We start from the raw sequence: 17441 nt of genomic DNA, 5'->3' as shown, positions 1-17441 counted from the left end.
GCATGTTCATCTTCCCAAGTTTCAATACCAAATAATTTGGCATTCAGCTTCATGATTGCACCAAGAAACTTGGCAGTTTGCTCTTCAGTAACATCCTCATTCTCTTCAGAAGATGAATACTCATCAGAGCTCATGAATGGCATAAGGAGGTTCAATGGAATCTCTATGGTCTCTAGATGAGCCTCAGAGTCCCTTGGTTCCTCAGAGGAAAGCTCCTTATTGATCACTGGACGTCCCAGGAGGTCTTCCTCCTTGGGATTCACGTCCTCCTCTCCCTCTTTGGGTTCGGCCATTTTGCTTATGTCAATGGCCTTGCACTCTCCTTTTGGATTCTCTTCTGTATTGCTTGGGAGAGTACTGGGAGGGATTTCAGTGATCCTTTTACTCAGCTGGCCCACTTGTGCTTCCAAATTTCTAATGGAAGACCTTGTTTCATTCATGAAACTTACAGTGGCCTTAGATAGATCAGAGACTAATTTTGCTAAATTAGAAGTATTTTGTTCAGAGTTCTCTGTCTGTTGCTGAGTAGATGATGGAAAAGGTTTATTATTGTTAAACATGTTTCTTCCACCATTATTAAAGCCTTGTTGAGGCTTTTGATCCTTCCATGAGAAATTTGGATGATTTCTCCATGATGGGTTATAGGTGTTTCCATAAGGTTCACCTAAGTAATTCACCTCTGCTATTGCAGGGTTCTCAGGATCATAAGCTTCTTCTTCAGAAGATGCCTCTTGAGCACTGTTGGATGCAGCTTGCATTCCATTCAGACTCTGGGAAATCATATTGACTTGCTGAGTCAATACTTTGTTCTGAGCCAATATGGCATTCAGAGTATCAATTTCAAGAACTCCCTTCTTCATAGGCGTCCCATTATTCACAGGATTCCTTTCAGAAGTGTACATGAACTGGTTATTTGCAACCATGTCAATGAGTTCTTGAGCTTCTGCAGGCGTTTTCTTTAGGTGAATGGATCCACCTGCAGAGGTATCCAATGACATCTTAGATAACTCAGACAGACCATCATAGAATATATCCAGGATGGTCCATTCTGAAAGCATGTCAGAAGGACACTTTTTTATCAGTCCTTTGTATCTCTCCCAAGCTTCATAGAGGGATTCACCTTCTTTCTGTCTGAAGGTTTGAACATCCTCTCTAAGCTTGCTCAACTTTTGAGGAGGAAAGAACTTGGCTAGGAAAGCCTTGACCAGCTTATCCCAAGAGTTCAGGCTATCCTTAGGTTGAGAGTCCAACCATACTCTAGCTCTGTCTCTTACAGCAAAAGGGAAAAGCATGAGCCTGTAGACTTCAGGATCTACTCCATTAGTCTTAACAGTATCACATATCTGCAAGAATTCAGTTAAGAACTGAAAAGGATCTTCAGATGGAAGTCCATAAAACTTGCAGTTCTGCTGCATCAGAGAAACTAATTGAGGTTTCAGCTCAAAGTTGTTTGCTCCAATGGCAGGAATGGAGATGCTTCTTCCATGTAAATTAGAATTTGGTGCAGTAAAGTCACCAAGCATTCTCCTTGCATTGTTGTTGGGTTCGGCTGCCATCTCCTTTACTTGTTCGAAATTTTCAATCAAGTTATCTCTGGATTGTTGTAATTTAGCTTCTCTTAATTTCCTCTTCAGAGTCCTTTCAGGTTCTGGATCAGCTTCAACAAGAATGCCTTTTTCTCTGTCCCTGCTCATAAGAAAGAGAAGAGAAAAAGAAAAGAAGAGGAATCCTCTATGTCACAGTAAAGAGGTTCCTTATTGTTAGTAGAAAAGAAGAAGAGAAAAATCTGAACTCAGAAAGAGAGAGAGGGTTCGGATTTTTTGGTGGGTGAGGGAGAGATGTTAGTAGATGAATAAATAAATAGAATAAGATGAGAGAGGGAAAATTTCGAAAATAATTTTTGAAAAAGAGTTAGTTGATTTTTTTGAAAATAGTTTTTGAAAAAGGTTAGTGGTTTTTCGAAAATAAAAATAAAAAATTAAAATAATAAAAAAAAGAAATTTTTGAAAAAAGGGTGAAGATATTTTCGAAAATTAGAGAGAGAGAGTTAGTTAGGTAGTTTTGAAAAAGATAAGAAACAAACAAAAAAGTTAGTTAGTTAGTTGAAACAAATTTTGAAAAGGTGAGAAGTTAGGAAGTTAGAAAAGATATTTTGAAATCATATTTTTGAAAAAGATATGATGAGAAGATATTTTTGAAAAGATATGATAGAAATTGCTTTTGAAAAATATTTAATTTTTAAAATCACAATTAATGACTTGATTCACAAGAAATCACAAGATATAATTCTAGAACTCAAAGTTTGAATCTTTCTTAACAAGTAAGTAACAACTTAAAATTTTTGAATCAAAACATTAATTGTTATTGTTATTTTCGAAAATTTGATACAAAAATAAGAAAAAGATTTTTGAAAAAATATTTTTGGAATTTTCGAAAATAACTAAGAAATTTGAAAAATATTTTTTTTAAAAAAAAAGATTTTGAAAAGGATGAGATTTTTAAATTGAAAATTTGGTTTGACTCATAGAAAACAACTAGATTTTAAAATTTTTTGAAAAAGTCAACTCAAATTTTCGAATTTATGAGAGAAAAGAGGGAAAGATATAATTTTGATTTTTTTTTTTGAAATTTTTATGAAGAGAGAGAAAAACATGAAAATGATGCAATGCATGAAATTTTTAGATCAAAACAATGAATGCATGCAAGAATGCTATGAATGTCAAGATGAACACCAAGAACACTATGAAGATCATGATGAACATCAAGAACACATTTTTGAAAAAATTTTTAATGCAAGGAAAACATGCAAGACACCAAACTTAGAATTCTTTAATGCTTAGACACTAAGAATTCAAGAATTCATATGAAAAACAAGAAAAGACACAAAACATGCAAATGCAAAGATCAAACAAGAAGACTTACCAAGAACAACTTGAAGATCATGAAGAACACTATGAATGCATGAATTTTCGAAAAATGCAAGATGCATATGCAATTGACACCAAACTTATAACATGACTCAAGACTCAAACAAGAAACAGAAAAATATTTTTGATTTTTATGATTTTCTAATTTTTTTGGATTTTTTGAAAATTAATTGAAAAAAGAAAATAAGGATTCCAAAATTTTTAATATGAATTCCAGGAATCTTGCATTCTTAGTCTAAAGCTTCAGTCCAAGAATTAGACATGGCTCACTAGCCAGCCAAGCTTTCAATGAAAGCTCCGGTCCAAAACACTAGACATGGCCAATGGCCAGCCAAGCTTTAGCATGTAAATCAGGAACAACAGCAGGTGGATTAACAACAACTAGCTTGCTCTTGATAACAAATTGCAAGCCTCAGTCCAAATGAATTTAGACATGGCTTTACAGCCAGCCAGGCTTCACATGCTTCATGAAACACTAGAATTCATTCTTTAAAAATTTTGAATAATTTTTTTTTTTTAAAACAGGTGAGAAAATTTTGAAATATTTTTGAAAAATTTTTGAAAAGACAACAAAAAGAAAATTACCTAATATGAGCAACAAGATGAACCGTCAGTTGTCCAAACTCAAACAATCCCTGGCAACGGCGCCAAAAACTTGGTGTTGTTGCCGGATCAAACTTGGCACTATGTTACCGGACCAAAAGCTTGCCGAAAACTCAAACAATCCCCGGTAACGGCGCCAAAAACTTGGTGCGCAGAAATTGTGATTACACTTTAATTATGTAAAATTCATCGCTCTTTCTTTCCCTAGTAATGGCGCCAAAAACATGATGCCAATACCATGGTTCACAACTTCACACAACTAACCAGCAAGTGCACTGGGTCGTCCAAGTAATACCTTACGTGAGTAAGGGTCGAATCCCACGGAGATTGTTGGTATGAAGCAAGCTATGGTCACCTTGTAAATCTCAGTCAGGCGGATATAAAATAGTAATTGGGTTTTCGAAAACAACTAATAAAATAGGGATAGAAATACTTATGTAAATCATTGGTGAGAATTTCAGATAAGCGAATAGAGATGCTTTCGTTCCTCTGAACCTCTGCTTTCCTGCTATCTTCATCCAATCAGTCTTACTCCTTTCCATGGCTGGCTTTATGTGATACATCACCATTGTCAATGGCTACTTTCGGTCTTCTCTCGGGAAAATGATCTAAATGCCCTGTCACGGCACGACTAATCGTCTGGAGGCATCACCCTTGTCAATGGTTTCATCCTATCCTCTCAGTGAAAATGGTCAACGCACCCTGTCACGGCATGGCTATTCATCTGTCGGTTCTCGATCATGTTGGAATAGGATTTACTATCCTTTTGTGTCTGTCACTACGCCCGGCAATCGCGAGTTTGAAGCTCGTCACAGTCATTCAATCATTGAATACTACTCAGAATACCACAGATAAGGTTTAGACTTTCCGGATTCTCTTGAATGCCGCCATCATTCTAGCTTACACCACGAAGATTCCGATTAAGAGATCTAAGAGATACTCATTCGATTCTAATGTAGAACAGAAGTGGTTGTCAGGCACGCGTTCATGGGGAATGATGATGATTGTCACGTTCATCACATTCAGGTTGAAGTGCGAATGAATATCTTAGAAGCAAAATAAGATGAATTGAATAGAAAATAGTAGTACTTTGCATTAATCTTTGAGGAACAGCAGAGCTCCACACCTTAATCTATGGAGTGCAGAAACTCTACCGTTGAAAATACATAAGTGGAAGGTCCAGGCATGGCCGAGATGGCCAGCCCCCTAAAACGTGATCACAGGATCAGAATACAATCCAGGATCCAAGATGTCTAATACAGTAGTAAAAGGTCCTATTTATAATAAACTAGTCACTAGGGTTTACAGAAATAAGTAATTGATGCATAAATCCACTTCCGGGGCCCACTTGGTGTGTTCTTGGGCTGAGCTTGAGTGCTGCACGTGTAGAGGTCCTTCTTGGAGTTGAACGCCAGTATTTGTGCTAGTTTGGGCGTTCAACTCTGGTTTTGGATCCTTTTCTGGCGCTGGACGCCAGAATTGGGCAGAGAACTGGCGTTGAACGCCAGTTTGCATCATCTAAAATTGGGCAAAGTATGGACTATTATACATTACTGAAAATCCCTGGATGTCTACTTTCCAACGCAATTGGAAGCGCGCCATTTCGAGTTCTGTAGCTCCAGAAAATTCACTTTGAGTGTAGGGAGGTCAGAATCCAACAGCATCAGCAGTCCTTCTTCAACCTCTGAATCTGATTTCTGCTCAAGTCCCTCAATTTCAGCCAGAAAATACCTGAAATCACAGAAAAACACACATACTCATAGTAAAGTCCAAAAATGTGAATTTAACATAAAAACTAATGAAAACATCCCTAAAAGTAACTAGATCCTACTAAAAATATACTAAAAACAATGCCAAAAAGCGTATAAATTATCCGCTCATCACATACCCATATGGCTTTACCTCTCATTATCCTTTGCAAACCAATTTGAGCCTATTTTTACCCCTCTGTTATTTATTTTAGCACATCATTAACTCTAAGCAGAAAACAATAATGTCCTTAAGTTGAATCCTTGGTTAGCTTAGACTAGTGAGAGTGCTCATGAATTAAGTGTGGGGAAAAGTGGGTTTGGAAACATCTAGTTTGAGAATTGAGTATGTTAGAATTTTCTGAAAATGTGAAAGAAATATTTAGGACATGTTCATAAAATTAATCATATGCACTGAGAAAAACAAAAGAAAAAAAAATAATATATAAATAATAAAGAGAAAAAAATGAGAAAAAAAAGAAAAAAAAAGTGCAAATAAGTAAAAGGGGACAAAATGCCCCAAAGTAAGTGGTGAAAGTAATGCATATGTACTGTACTTAAAATTAGGATGCATGAATATGTGGAAAACATGGTTAATGGATAATTAGAGGTGGTATTATGATTACATGGATTGTCTAAAGTTAGGTGGAAAGTTTAAGTTAATTAAGGATTCAGATTTTAGTCCACTTAGCCATATACAATCCTACCTTGACCCTAACTCCATTACAACCCTTAAAAGACCTCTTGATATGTGTGTCTGTGCATTAAATTTTTGTTGAATGGTAGAAGAAAAGCAAGCCTTAGAAAGCAAGGTTAGTAGATAATTGAGAGAATCGAACCTTAAACACTTGAGTGATTAAAGTGTATACACTACCAGTGAGGGTTCGATGCTCAATTCCTTGTTCCCTGCTTTCATGAGCTATTTTCTTCTTGCAAGTCTATTTGTACTTCATTTTCATGATTTGAATTAGTGAAATCCAGTTCATATTTCTTCTTGAAGGATTTGTTTACTTTTAACTAAGTAGGTAGAAACATTTTGTATGTAGTTGCATTCGTATAGATAGGCTGCATTTCATATTAATCTACCATTCCTCTTCATCTTTATAGCTTCTCTTGAGCTTAGCATGAGGACATGCTAATGTTTAAGTGTGGGGAGGTTGATAAACCACTATTTCATGGTTTATCTCTTGCTCAATTGAGTGGTTTTTATCAACTCTTTACCCACTTATTCATACTATTTGCATGGTTTTACATTTGCCTTCCTAATTATGTGCTTTAACATGCTTCTTTGGCCTTAAGTTCCCTATGTTTAATCCTCTCTTATTACTATTAGATGCCTTGATATGTGTGTTAAGTGATTTTAGAGATTACAGGGCAGGAATGGCTTGGAGGATGGAAAGGAAGCATGCAAAAGTGAAAGGAATACAAGAAGTTGAAGAAGTTGCTATGCTGTCCAGCCTGACCTCTTCGCACTCAAACGGTCATAACTTGAGCTACAGAGATCCAAATGAGATAGTTCCAGTTGCGTTGGAAAGCTAACATCCGGGGCTTCGCAACGATATATAATTTGCCATAACTGCTCTGAATTTAGGTGACGCGAACGCGTGAATGACGCGCCAACGTCGCATCTGCGAACTTCAATCCACGCTAACGCGTGGACGACGCCTCCGCGTCGCTTTGCCGCAACCTGAACGTACCTGGGCTGTTTTTGACCCAGTTTTCAGCCCAGAACACATAGATTAGAGACTATAAAGTGGGGGAATGCATCCATTCATAACAAGCTTTCAAATTCACAATTTTAGGATTAGATGTAGTTTTTAGAGAGAGAGGTTCTCTCCTCTCTCGTAGGATTTAGAATTAGGATTCTTTTCAGTTTATGATTATTTCATCTTTTGCGATCACAGGTTCAATGTTCCTTTTATTTATTTTTCTAATTTAATTTATGAACTTCCATGTTAGATTTGATTTCTTTTATTACTGCAATTTGAGGTATTTCATATTTATGATTTTTGTTTAGCTTTTTATATTCTTGGTTTTAATTGATGACTTGATAAATTGGACACACTTGAGTTATCAAACTCCTTGTTGATTGAAAATTGGAATTCTTCAAGAATTAATTTGAGATCCAATAACTCTAGCCCTTCTCCAAGGAAAGACTAGGACTTTAGGATTCAAAAAATTAATTCATTTGCTTAACTTACCTTCATAGTTAGAGGTTAACAAAGTGGGTGAAAATCCAATTCTCATCACAATTGATAAGGATAACTAGGATAGGACTTCCAATCCTCATAACTTGCCAAGAGTTTATTTTATAGTTATTTATTTATTTTATTCTTCTTATCATTTAACATACTGCTCCCTTACTTTCAAAACCCCCAATTTACAAGACTCATAACCAATAATAAGAACATACCTCCCTGCAATTCCTTGAGAAGATGACCCGAGGTTTAAATACTTCGGTTATCAATTTATTTAGGGGTTTGTTACTTATGACAACCAAAACGTTTGTAAGAAAGGTTGATTGCTTGGTTTAGTAACTATACTTGCAACGAGAGTTTACTATAACTTCTAAACCATCAATCTTCAGTTCTTCAGGCACGCCACAGGTACAATCCATGCATGATAGCCATTTCCCTCGGATAGGGGGGGTCAAGCGTACACATGACCCTCTTTTTTTTAAACAAATATAAGAGTAGCTATAATAGCAATTTCAATATCTAAGCAAGCAAAATATCATAAAACACCTAGAATTCCATGTCACTAACAAAAGAAACCAAAATAATCAAACTAACTACAATGAAAATCTCATAAAACACTTATAGTTCAAATCTAACTAACCAATGCTCAAGAAATTCAACCAAAGAGATGAAAATTAAGCAAAAGAAGCTATACACAAGGAAGATCATACCATGCTGGAATGTCTCCCACCGATCACTTTCCTTAACGCCCTTAAGTTGGACGGGCATGAACTTCATTTGCAAGCTCCAGGTGGATCCTTCAAGAGAAAAATCTACACCTCCTTGTCACTCTTGGGATTGGTATGATGGTATAACTTGAGCCTATGACCATTCACCTTGAAGATGGTAGCACTAGTAGGATGATGTAAGTGAACAACTCCATAGGACACAACTTTATCAACAATATACGGACCATTCCATCTTGATCTGAGCTTCCCGGGTAGCAACCTCAACCTTGAGTTGTATAGTAGTACCAAATCACCCACTTGGAATTTCTTCCGCTTGATATGCCGATCATGCACCGCTTTAGTTCTTTCTTTGTATATGTGGGCATTATCATAACCCCCCAACCTTAAACACTCTAACTCCTCCAACTGTAGCTTTCTTTCTACACCCACCTTTTATAACCCCATGTTGCACTCCTTAACCACCCAATATGCTTTATACTCTATCTCAATCGGGAGATGGCAAGCTTTGCCATAGACCAACCGGAAGGGACTCATGCCTATTGGAGTCTTATAGACGGTCCGGTAGGCCCACAAGGCATCCCCTAATCGAGTGCTCCAATCTTTCCTATGGAGCTTTACCATGTTCTCTAGAATCCTCTTAATTTCCTGGTTAGATACCTCAACTTGTCTATTTGTCTGTGGGTGGTGAGCAGTGGCCACCTTATGAATAATGTTATACTTCTGCATTAATGTTTCCATCTTCTGTTGCAAAAATGGGAGCCTTGATCGCTCACAATTGCTCGTGGCGACCCAAAGCAAGAGATAAGGTGATTTCTCACAAAAGAGACAACAATGTTAGCATCATCAGTGCGGGTTGGAATTGCTTCCACCCACTTAAAAACATAATCAACGGCTAACAAAATATACAAAAATCCATTTGATTTTGGAAATGGACCCATGAAGTCAATGCCCCAAACAAAACAAAATCTCACAAAACAACATAGGTTGTTGAGGCATTTCATTCCTCTTGGATGCATTACTAAATCTTTGGCATTGATGGCATGAGTTGCAAAAGAGGGTTGCATCTTTAAACAGGGTTGGCCACCAAAATCTGCAGTCTAGTACCTTCTTTACCATTCTTTGAGGCCCAACACCACTTTCAGAAGAGTGGCACGGCTCTAATATAGACTAGACTTCTGATTGAGCCACACACCTCCTAATTACTTGATCGGCCCCACACCTCCACAAGTAAGGGTCATCCCAGATATAGTACTTGGACTTGCTTTTCAGGTTGTCCTTTTGGTGCTTAGAAAAATTTGGAGGAAAAGTGCGACCTACCAAGTAATTAGCAATTGATGCAAACCATGGTGTAACTTCAAAAATTGCTTGCAAGGTGTCTAAAGGAAAAGAATCATTGATAGGGGTGGAATCAAACTTCCAATAATCAAGGCAGCTTAAGTGGTTCGCCACTAAATTTTGTGTTCCACTTATATCTTTGATTTCTAGATCAAATTCTTGGAGAAGTAAAATCCAACGAATTAATCTAGGTTTATACTCCTTCTTTGCCAAAAGAAATTTTAAAGTCGTATGACCCGAATATATTACCACCTTAGAGCCAAGCAAGTAGGCTCAAAATTTATCTAAAGCAAAGACAATAGCCATCAACTCTTTCTTGGTGGTAGTATAATTAGATTGTGCACTATCTAGAGTCTTAGAAGCATAGGCAATGACATAAGGATCCTTACCATCGTGTTGTGCAAGTGCGGCCCCCACTGTATGGTTAGATGCATCATACATAATCTCGAATGGGTTACTTCAATTCGGCCCTCGCACTATGGGAGCTTTGGTTAAGGCATCCTTTAGTGTGTCAAACGCTTCCTTGCAAGCATCATTGAAATCAGACGTCATCTCCTTCTAAAGCAATCTTGAGAGGGGTAAGGCAATTCCATTGAAATCCTTGATAAATCACCTGTAGAAATCTACATGTCCCAGAAATGAATGTATCTCCCTCACCGAGGAGGGGTAAGACAAGCTAGATATAATATCAATCTTGGTCGGGTCCACAAAAATTCTGTTGCTTGAGACAATGTGGCCCAATACTATGCCGTTGGAACTGCATCAAATTAGACCTCTGCAGCTCAAGTTATGCTCATTGGAGTGTGAAGAAGTCGGCATTGACAACATCCACAAATTCTCTTTGCACTTGTCTTCAATTCTTGATTCCTCCGTATTCTTTCGCTTCTCTTTTCCTAAAATTTTCCTGCAAGAATCATGAAACCAAGGAAATCAAAGGACTAATAAAATAGCCTTGAAAATCATATAATTATTAAGCAAAAGTCATAACTTTTCTACAAGAAATACTAATGAAAAGTTCTTAAATGCTCAGCATCAATAACTTGGCCTCCTGACCCTCAACGTTAATGAAACTTATTTTGAATAAAAATTGGGTCCGAAAGATTCATGTCATTCAAAGAACGGGTGTAAAAAATTTTTTAACAAAAAAAATGGTGTGAAAAAACTGAATTCTGCAGCAAAATAACTTTTTCTAAAAATTGGGAGGCATGCGTATGCGGAACAGGCATGCGTACGCGAGGATGGGCCTCTGCCCAACACTCATGCGTATGTGGCCATTGGCATGCGTACGCAGAAACCCCTTCCTGTTTTGAATGCTCGCATACATGGGAACGTGCATGCGTACGCATGACCCTTATTTTACAGAAAAGGTGATTTTTGTGTTTTTAATCACTCCTCTAGCTTTTTAAACCTCTGTAATTACTGTTTAGGATCCCCTACTGGTGTGCAAAATCATGATCATTCCATTCCTTGGTAACGGCGCTAAAAACTCAATACGCACGTTCATGATCTTATATCTGTTTCACAACTTCGTACAACTAACCAGCAAGTGCACTGGGTCGTCCACATAATAAACCTTACGTGAGTAAGGGTCGATCCCATGGAGATTGTCGGCTTGAAGCAAGCTATGGTCACCTTGTAAATCTCAGTCAGGCAGATCCAAATGTATTAAGAGATTATAGTGGACAAAAATTAAATAAAATATAAAATAGGATAGTGGTACTTATGTAATTCATTGGTGAGAATTTCAGATAAGCATATGGAGATGCTTTCGTTCCTCTGATCTCTGCTTTCCTGCTGTCTTCATCCAATCAATCCTACTCCTTTCCATGGTAAGCTGTATGTAGGGCATCACCGTTGTCAATGGCTACATCTCATCCTCTCTGTGAAAAAGGTCCAAATGCTCTGTCACGGCACGGCTAATGATCTGTCGGTTCTCGATCATACTGGAATAGGATCCATTGATCCTTTTGCGTCTGTCACTACGCCCAGCACTCGCGAGTTTGAAGCTCGTCACAGCCATCCCTTCCCAGATCCTACTCGGAATACCACAGACAAGGTTTAGATTTTCCAGATCTCAGGAATGGCCATCCATGGGTTCTAACTTATACCACGAAGACACTAATAACTCGGACTCGGTCCCCTGTATTAGATATCCAAGAGATATCCATTCAATCTAAGGTAGAACAGAAGTGGTTGTCAGGCACGCATTCATAAGTTGTGAATGATGATGACTATCACGATCATCACATCCATCATATTGAAGTGCAAATGAATATCTTAGAAGCGGAATAAGTTGAATTGAATAGAAAAAAAGTAGTACTTTGTATTAATCCTTGAGGAACAGCAGAGCTCCACACCTTAATCTATGATGTGTAAAAACTCTACCGTTGAAAAATACATAAGTGAAAGGTTCAGGCATGGTCGAATGGCCAGCCCCCCTGATCTAAGAACTAAACGTCCCCAGATTGTCTAATACAATAGTAAAATGTCTTATATATACTAGACTAGCTACTAGGGTTTACAAAAGTAAGTAATTGATGTAGAAATCCACTTCCAGGGCCCACTTGGTGTGTGCTTGGGCTGAGCTTGAATTTTACACGTGGAGAGGTCATTCTTGGAGTTGAACACCAGTTTGTAACGTGTTTCTGGCGTTGAACTCCACTTTGCAACTTGTTTCTGGCGCTGGACGCCAGACTGCAGCATGGAACTGGCATTGAACGCCAGTTTACATCGTCAATCCTTATTCAAAGTATAAACTATTATATATTGATGGAAAGCCCTTGATGTCTACTTTCCAACGCAATTGGAATTGCGCCATTTGGGATTCTGTAGTTCCAAAAAATCCACTTTGAGTGCAGAGAGGTCAGAATCCAACAGCATCAGTAGTCCTTCTTCAACCTCTGAATCTGATTTTTGCTCAAGTCCTTCAATTTCAGCCAGAAAATACCTGAAATCACAGAAAAATACACAAACTCATAGTAAAGTCCAGAAATGTGAATTTAACATAAAAACTAATAAAAACATCCCTAAAAGTAACTAGATTCTACTAAAAACATACTAAAGATAATGCCAAAAAGCGTATAAATTATCCGCTCTTCACAACACCAAACTTAAATTGTTGATTGTCCCCAAGCAATTGAAAATCAAATAGGATAAAAAGAAGAGAATATACTATAAATTCCAAACTATCAATGAAACATAGCTCCAATCAGATGAGTGGGACTTGTAACTTTTTGCCTCTTGAATAGTTTTGGCATCTCACTTTATCCATTGAAGTTCAGAATGATTGGCATCTATAGGAACTTAGAGTTCAGATAGTGTTATTGATTCTCCTAGTTCAGTATGTTGATTCTTGAACACAGCTACTTTATGAGTCTTGGTCGTGGCCCTAAGCACTTTGTTTTCCAGTATTACCACCGGATACATAAATGCCACAGACACATAACTGGGTGAACCTTTTCAGATTGTGACTCAGCTTTGCTAAAGTCCCCAATTAGAGGTGTCCAGGGTTCTTAAGCACACTCTTCTTTTGCTTTGGACCTTGACTTTAACTGCTCAGTCTCAAGTTTTCACTTGACACCTTCACGCCAAAAGCACATGGTTAGGGACAGCTTGGTTTAGCCGCTTAGGCCATGATTTTATTCCTTTAGGCCCTCCTATCCACTGATGCTCAAAGCCTTGGGATCCTTTTTATTTACCCTTGCCTTTTGGTTTTAAGGGTTATTGGCTTTTTGCTCTTGCATCTTGATTTTAAGAGCTTTTGGCTTTTTCTACTTGCTTTTTTTCTTTTTTTTTATATTTTTTTTGCCATTTTTTTCGCAAGCTTTCTGTATTCGCTGCTTTTTCTTGCTTCAAGAATCATTTTTATGATTTTTCAGATTATCAAATAACATTTCTCCTGTTCATCATTCTTTCAAGAGCCAACATATTTAACATTCTTAAACAACAACTTCAAAAGACATAAGCACTATTCAAGCATTCATTCAGAAAACAAAAAGTATTGCCACCACATCAAAATAATTAAACTAGTTTCAAGGATGAATTCGAAACCATGTACTTCTTGTTCTTTTGTTTTTAAAATATTTTTCATTTAAGAGAGGTGATGGATTCATATTCATTACTTTAAGGCATAGACACTTAGACACTAATGATCATGTAATAAAGACACAAACATAGATAAACATTTAACATAAAAAAACGAAAAATAGAAAATTTAAGAACAAGGAATGAGTCCACCTTAGTGATGGTGGCGTTTTCTCCTTGAGGAACCAATGATGTCCTTGAGCTCTTCTATGTCTCTTCCTTGTCTTTGTTGCTCCTCCCTCATTGCTCTTTGATCTTCTCTAATTTCATGAAGGATGATGGAGTGCTCTTGATGTTCCACCCTTAGTTGCTCCCAATAATTGTGTGGAGGAAAATGTATCCCCTGAGGTATCTCAGGGATCTCTTGATTTGCAGTCAAATGTTCTACCACTGAGCTATAGACCCTTGAGATGAATCTCTCCATCTCCTATGACTTGGAGGTGGAAGCTTTTGTCTTCCCTTTCCTCTTTCTAGAGGTTTCTCTGGCCTTAGGTGCCATCAATGGTTATGGAAAAACAAAAAAGCAGTGCTTTTTCCACACCAAACTTAGAATGTTTGCTCGTCCTTGAGCAAAATAAGAAAGGAATAGAAGAAGAAGAAGATATGGAGGAGATGGAGGGATGTATGTATTCGGCTATATGGGTGGGATTGGGTGGGAAAAGAGATTTTGAGTTTTGAAGGTAGGTGGGGTGTATGGATGTGAGTGGTGAAGAGGTGATGGGGAAGAGAGATATAGGATTATGAGGAGGAAAGGTGAGTGAAGGTATGTGGGGATCCTGTGGGGTCCACAGATCCTGAGGTATCAAGGATTTACATCCCTGCACCATTGAGGCATGTAAAATGCCTTTGCATGCAATTCTGGCGTTTAAACGCCGAATTGGTGCTTGTTCTGGGCGTTCAGCGCCAGCTTTCCTCAGTGTGCATCCCTGGCATCTGAACGCCAGGATGCTGCTTGTTTTGGGCGTTCAACGCCAGATCCATGCTCTGTTCTGGCGTTGAACGCCAACCAGATGCTCCTTACTGGCGTTTAGACGCCAGTAAGCCCTTCTTCCAGGGTGTGATTTTTCTTCTGCTATTTTTTATTTTGTTTTTGATTTTTCTATTTATTTTGTGACTCCACATGATCATGAACCTAATAAAACATAAAAGAATAATAAAATAAAAATAAAATTAGATAAATAAAAATTGGGTTGCCTCCCAACAAGCGCTTCTTTAATGTCAATAGCTTGACAATGAGCTCTCATGGAGCCTCACAGATGTTCAGAGCATTGTTGAGACTTCCCAACACCAAACTTAGAGTTTGGATATGGGAGTTCAACACCAAACTTAGAGTTTGGTTGTGGCCTCCCAACACCAAACTTAGAGTTTGATTGTGGGGGCTCTGGTTGACTCTGCAGTGAGAGAAGCTTTTCATGCTTCCTCTTCATGGTTACAGAGAGAGATCCTTGAGTTTTAAATACAAGGTTGTCCTCATTTAGTTGAAGGATCAATTCTCCTCTGTCCACATCAATCACAGCTCTTGCTGTGGCTAGGAAGGGTCTTCCAAGGATGATGGATTCATCCTCATCCTTCCCAGTATCTAGGATTATGAAATCAGGAGGGATGTAAAGGCCTTCAACCTTTACTAACATGTCCTCTACTTGTCTATAAGCCTATTTTCTGGAATTGTCTGCCATCTCTAGTGAGATTCTGGTAGCTTGCACCTCAAAGATTCCCAGTTTCTCCATTACAGAGAGGGGCATGAGGTTTATCCCTGACCCAAGGTTACATAGAGCTTTCTCAAAGGTCATGGTGCCTATGGTGCAAGGTATTAAGAACTTTCCAGGATCCTGTTTCTTCTGAGGCAATTTCAGTTGATTCAGATCACTCAGTTCATTGGTGAGCAAGGGAGGTTCATCTTCCCAAGTCTCATTACCAAATAATTTGGCATTCAGCTTCATGATAGCACCAAGGTACTTGGCAACTTGCTCTTCAGTAACATCTTCATTCTCTTCAGAAGAAGAATACTCATCAGAGCTCATGAATGGCATAAGGAGGTTCAATGGAATCTCTATGGTCTCCAGATGAGCCTCAGAGTCCTTTGGTTCCTCAGAGGGAAACTCCTTATTGATCTCTGGACGTCCCAGGAGGTCTTCCTCCTTGGGACTCACGTCCTCCTCTTCCTCCTTGGATTCGGCCATGATGGTTATATCAATGGCCTTGCACTCTCTTTTTGGATTTTCTTCTGTATTACTTGGGAGAGTACTAGGAGGGGTTTCAGTGATCTTCTTACTTAGCTAGCCCACTTGTGCTTCGAAATTTCTAATGGAGGATCTTGTTTCATTCATGAAACTTAGAGTGGACTTAGATAGATCAGAGACTATATTTGCCAAGCTAGATGGATTCTGCTCAGAGCTCTCTGTCTTTTGCTGAGTGGATGATGGAAAAGGCTTGCTATTGCTAAACCTGTTTCTTCCACCATTATTAAAGCCTTGTTGAGGCTTTTGATCCTTCCATGAGAGATTTGGATGATTTCTCCATGAGGGATTATAGGTGTTTCCATAGGGTTCACCCATGTAATTCACCTCTGCTATTGCAGGGTTCTCAGAATCATAAGCTTCTTCTTCAGAAGATGCCTCTTGAGTACTGTTGGATGCAGCTTGCATTCCATTCAGACTCTGAGAAATCATATTGACTTGCTGAGTCAATATTTTATTTTGAGCCAATATGGCATTCAGAGCATCAATTTCAAGAACTTCCTTCTTCTGAGGCGTCCCATTACTCACAGGATTCCTCTTAGAAGTGTACATGAACTGGTTATTAGCAACCATGTCAATGAGTTCTTGAGCTTCTGCAGGCATTTTCTTTAGGTGAATGGATCCACCTGCAGAAGTATCCAATGACATTTTAGCTAATTCAGACAGACCATCATAGAATATATCCAGGATGATCCATTCTGAAAGCATGTCAGAAGGACACTTTTTGGTCAGTTGCTTATATCTCTCCCAAGCTTCATAGAGGGATTCACCTTCTTTCTGTCTGAAGGTTTGAACATCCACTCTAAGCTTACTCAGCTTTTGAGGAGGAAAGAACTTGGCTAAGAAAGCCGTGACCAGCTTATCCCAAGAGTTCAAGCTATTTTTGGGTTAAGAGTCCAACCACACTCTAGCTCTGTCTCTTACAGCAAACGGAAAAAACATGAGCTTGTAGACTTCAGGATCTACTCCATTAGTCTTAACAGTATCATAGATCTGCAAGAATTCAGTTAAGAACTGAAAAGGATATTCTGATGGAAGTCCATGAAACTTGCAGTTTTGCTGCATCAGAGAAACTAATTGAGGTTTCAGCTCAAAATTGTTTGCTCCAATGGCAGGAATGGAGATGCTTCTTCCATGTAAATTAGAATTAGGTGCAGTAAAGTCACCAAGCATCCTCCTTGCATTATTATTATTTTCGGCTGCCATCTCCTCTTCCTGTTCGAAAAATTCCTGTAAGGTTGTCTCTGGATTATTGTATTTTAGCTTCTCTTAGTTTCCTTTTCAGAGTCCTTTCAGGTTTAGGGTCTGCTTCAACAAGAATGTTCTTGTCCTTGCTCCTACTCATCTGAAAAAGGAGGGAACAGAAAATAATAATAGAGATCCTTTTTACTACAGTATAGAGGTTCCCTTGTGTGAGTAGAAGAAGAAAGGGAATAAGAGTGAAGAAGAATGGATAATCCAAACACAAGGGTGAGGATAGGAGCAGAGATATGAGATGAAGAGAAGTGTTAGTAAGTAATTAAATAAATAGAAGAAAATGAGAGAGAGAATTTCGAAAATGAATTAAAATAAAAATTAAAAT

At 38.2% G+C, this 17441-nt stretch overlaps 1 protein-coding gene and 2 non-coding genes across 3 annotated transcripts; 2 read left to right on the top strand and 1 right to left on the bottom strand.

Moving 5' to 3' along the window:
• Window positions 1-1052: 1052 nt before the first annotated feature.
• LOC112739520 (small nucleolar RNA R71) lies at window positions 1053-1160 on the top strand. The gene has a single exon (XR_003170455.1). It is a non-coding gene; the product is annotated as a small nucleolar RNA R71 (small nucleolar RNA).
• Window positions 1161-8288: 7128 nt separating this feature from the next.
• On the bottom strand, window positions 8289-8942 carry LOC112735218 (uncharacterized). Its single transcript, XM_025784781.1, has 2 exons — window positions 8741-8942; window positions 8289-8623 (listed from the first exon to the last, which is right to left on the bottom strand). Exons 1-2 carry the CDS (start codon window positions 8940-8942, stop codon window positions 8289-8291), a joined length of 537 nt encoding a protein of 178 aa, XP_025640566.1.
• Window positions 8943-16561: 7619 nt separating this feature from the next.
• Window positions 16562-16669, top strand: LOC112739061 (small nucleolar RNA R71). The gene has a single exon (XR_003170001.1). It is a non-coding gene; the product is annotated as a small nucleolar RNA R71 (small nucleolar RNA).
• The last annotated feature ends 772 nt before the right edge of the window (window positions 16670-17441 follow it).

This window comes from Arachis hypogaea, chromosome 13 (assembly GCF_003086295.3).
Source record: "Arachis hypogaea cultivar Tifrunner chromosome 13, arahy.Tifrunner.gnm2.J5K5, whole genome shotgun sequence".
Classification (NCBI taxonomy): domain Eukaryota; kingdom Viridiplantae; phylum Streptophyta; class Magnoliopsida; order Fabales; family Fabaceae; genus Arachis; species Arachis hypogaea.
Note: the sequence above shows the minus strand (reverse complement) of the source record. Positions and strands in the feature narration are given on the sequence as shown.

Bases quoted from the DNA above. Each gene is read 5' to 3' on its own strand.
- LOC112735218 (XM_025784781.1), bottom strand. From the start codon at position 8,942: ATGGAAACATTAATGCAGAAGTATAACATTATTCATAAGGTGGCCACT. The intron at 8,624-8,740 runs GCATGAGTCCCT...AGGTGGGTGTAG, and splicing joins CGTCTATAAGACTCCAATAG to AAAGAAAGCTACAGTTGGAG.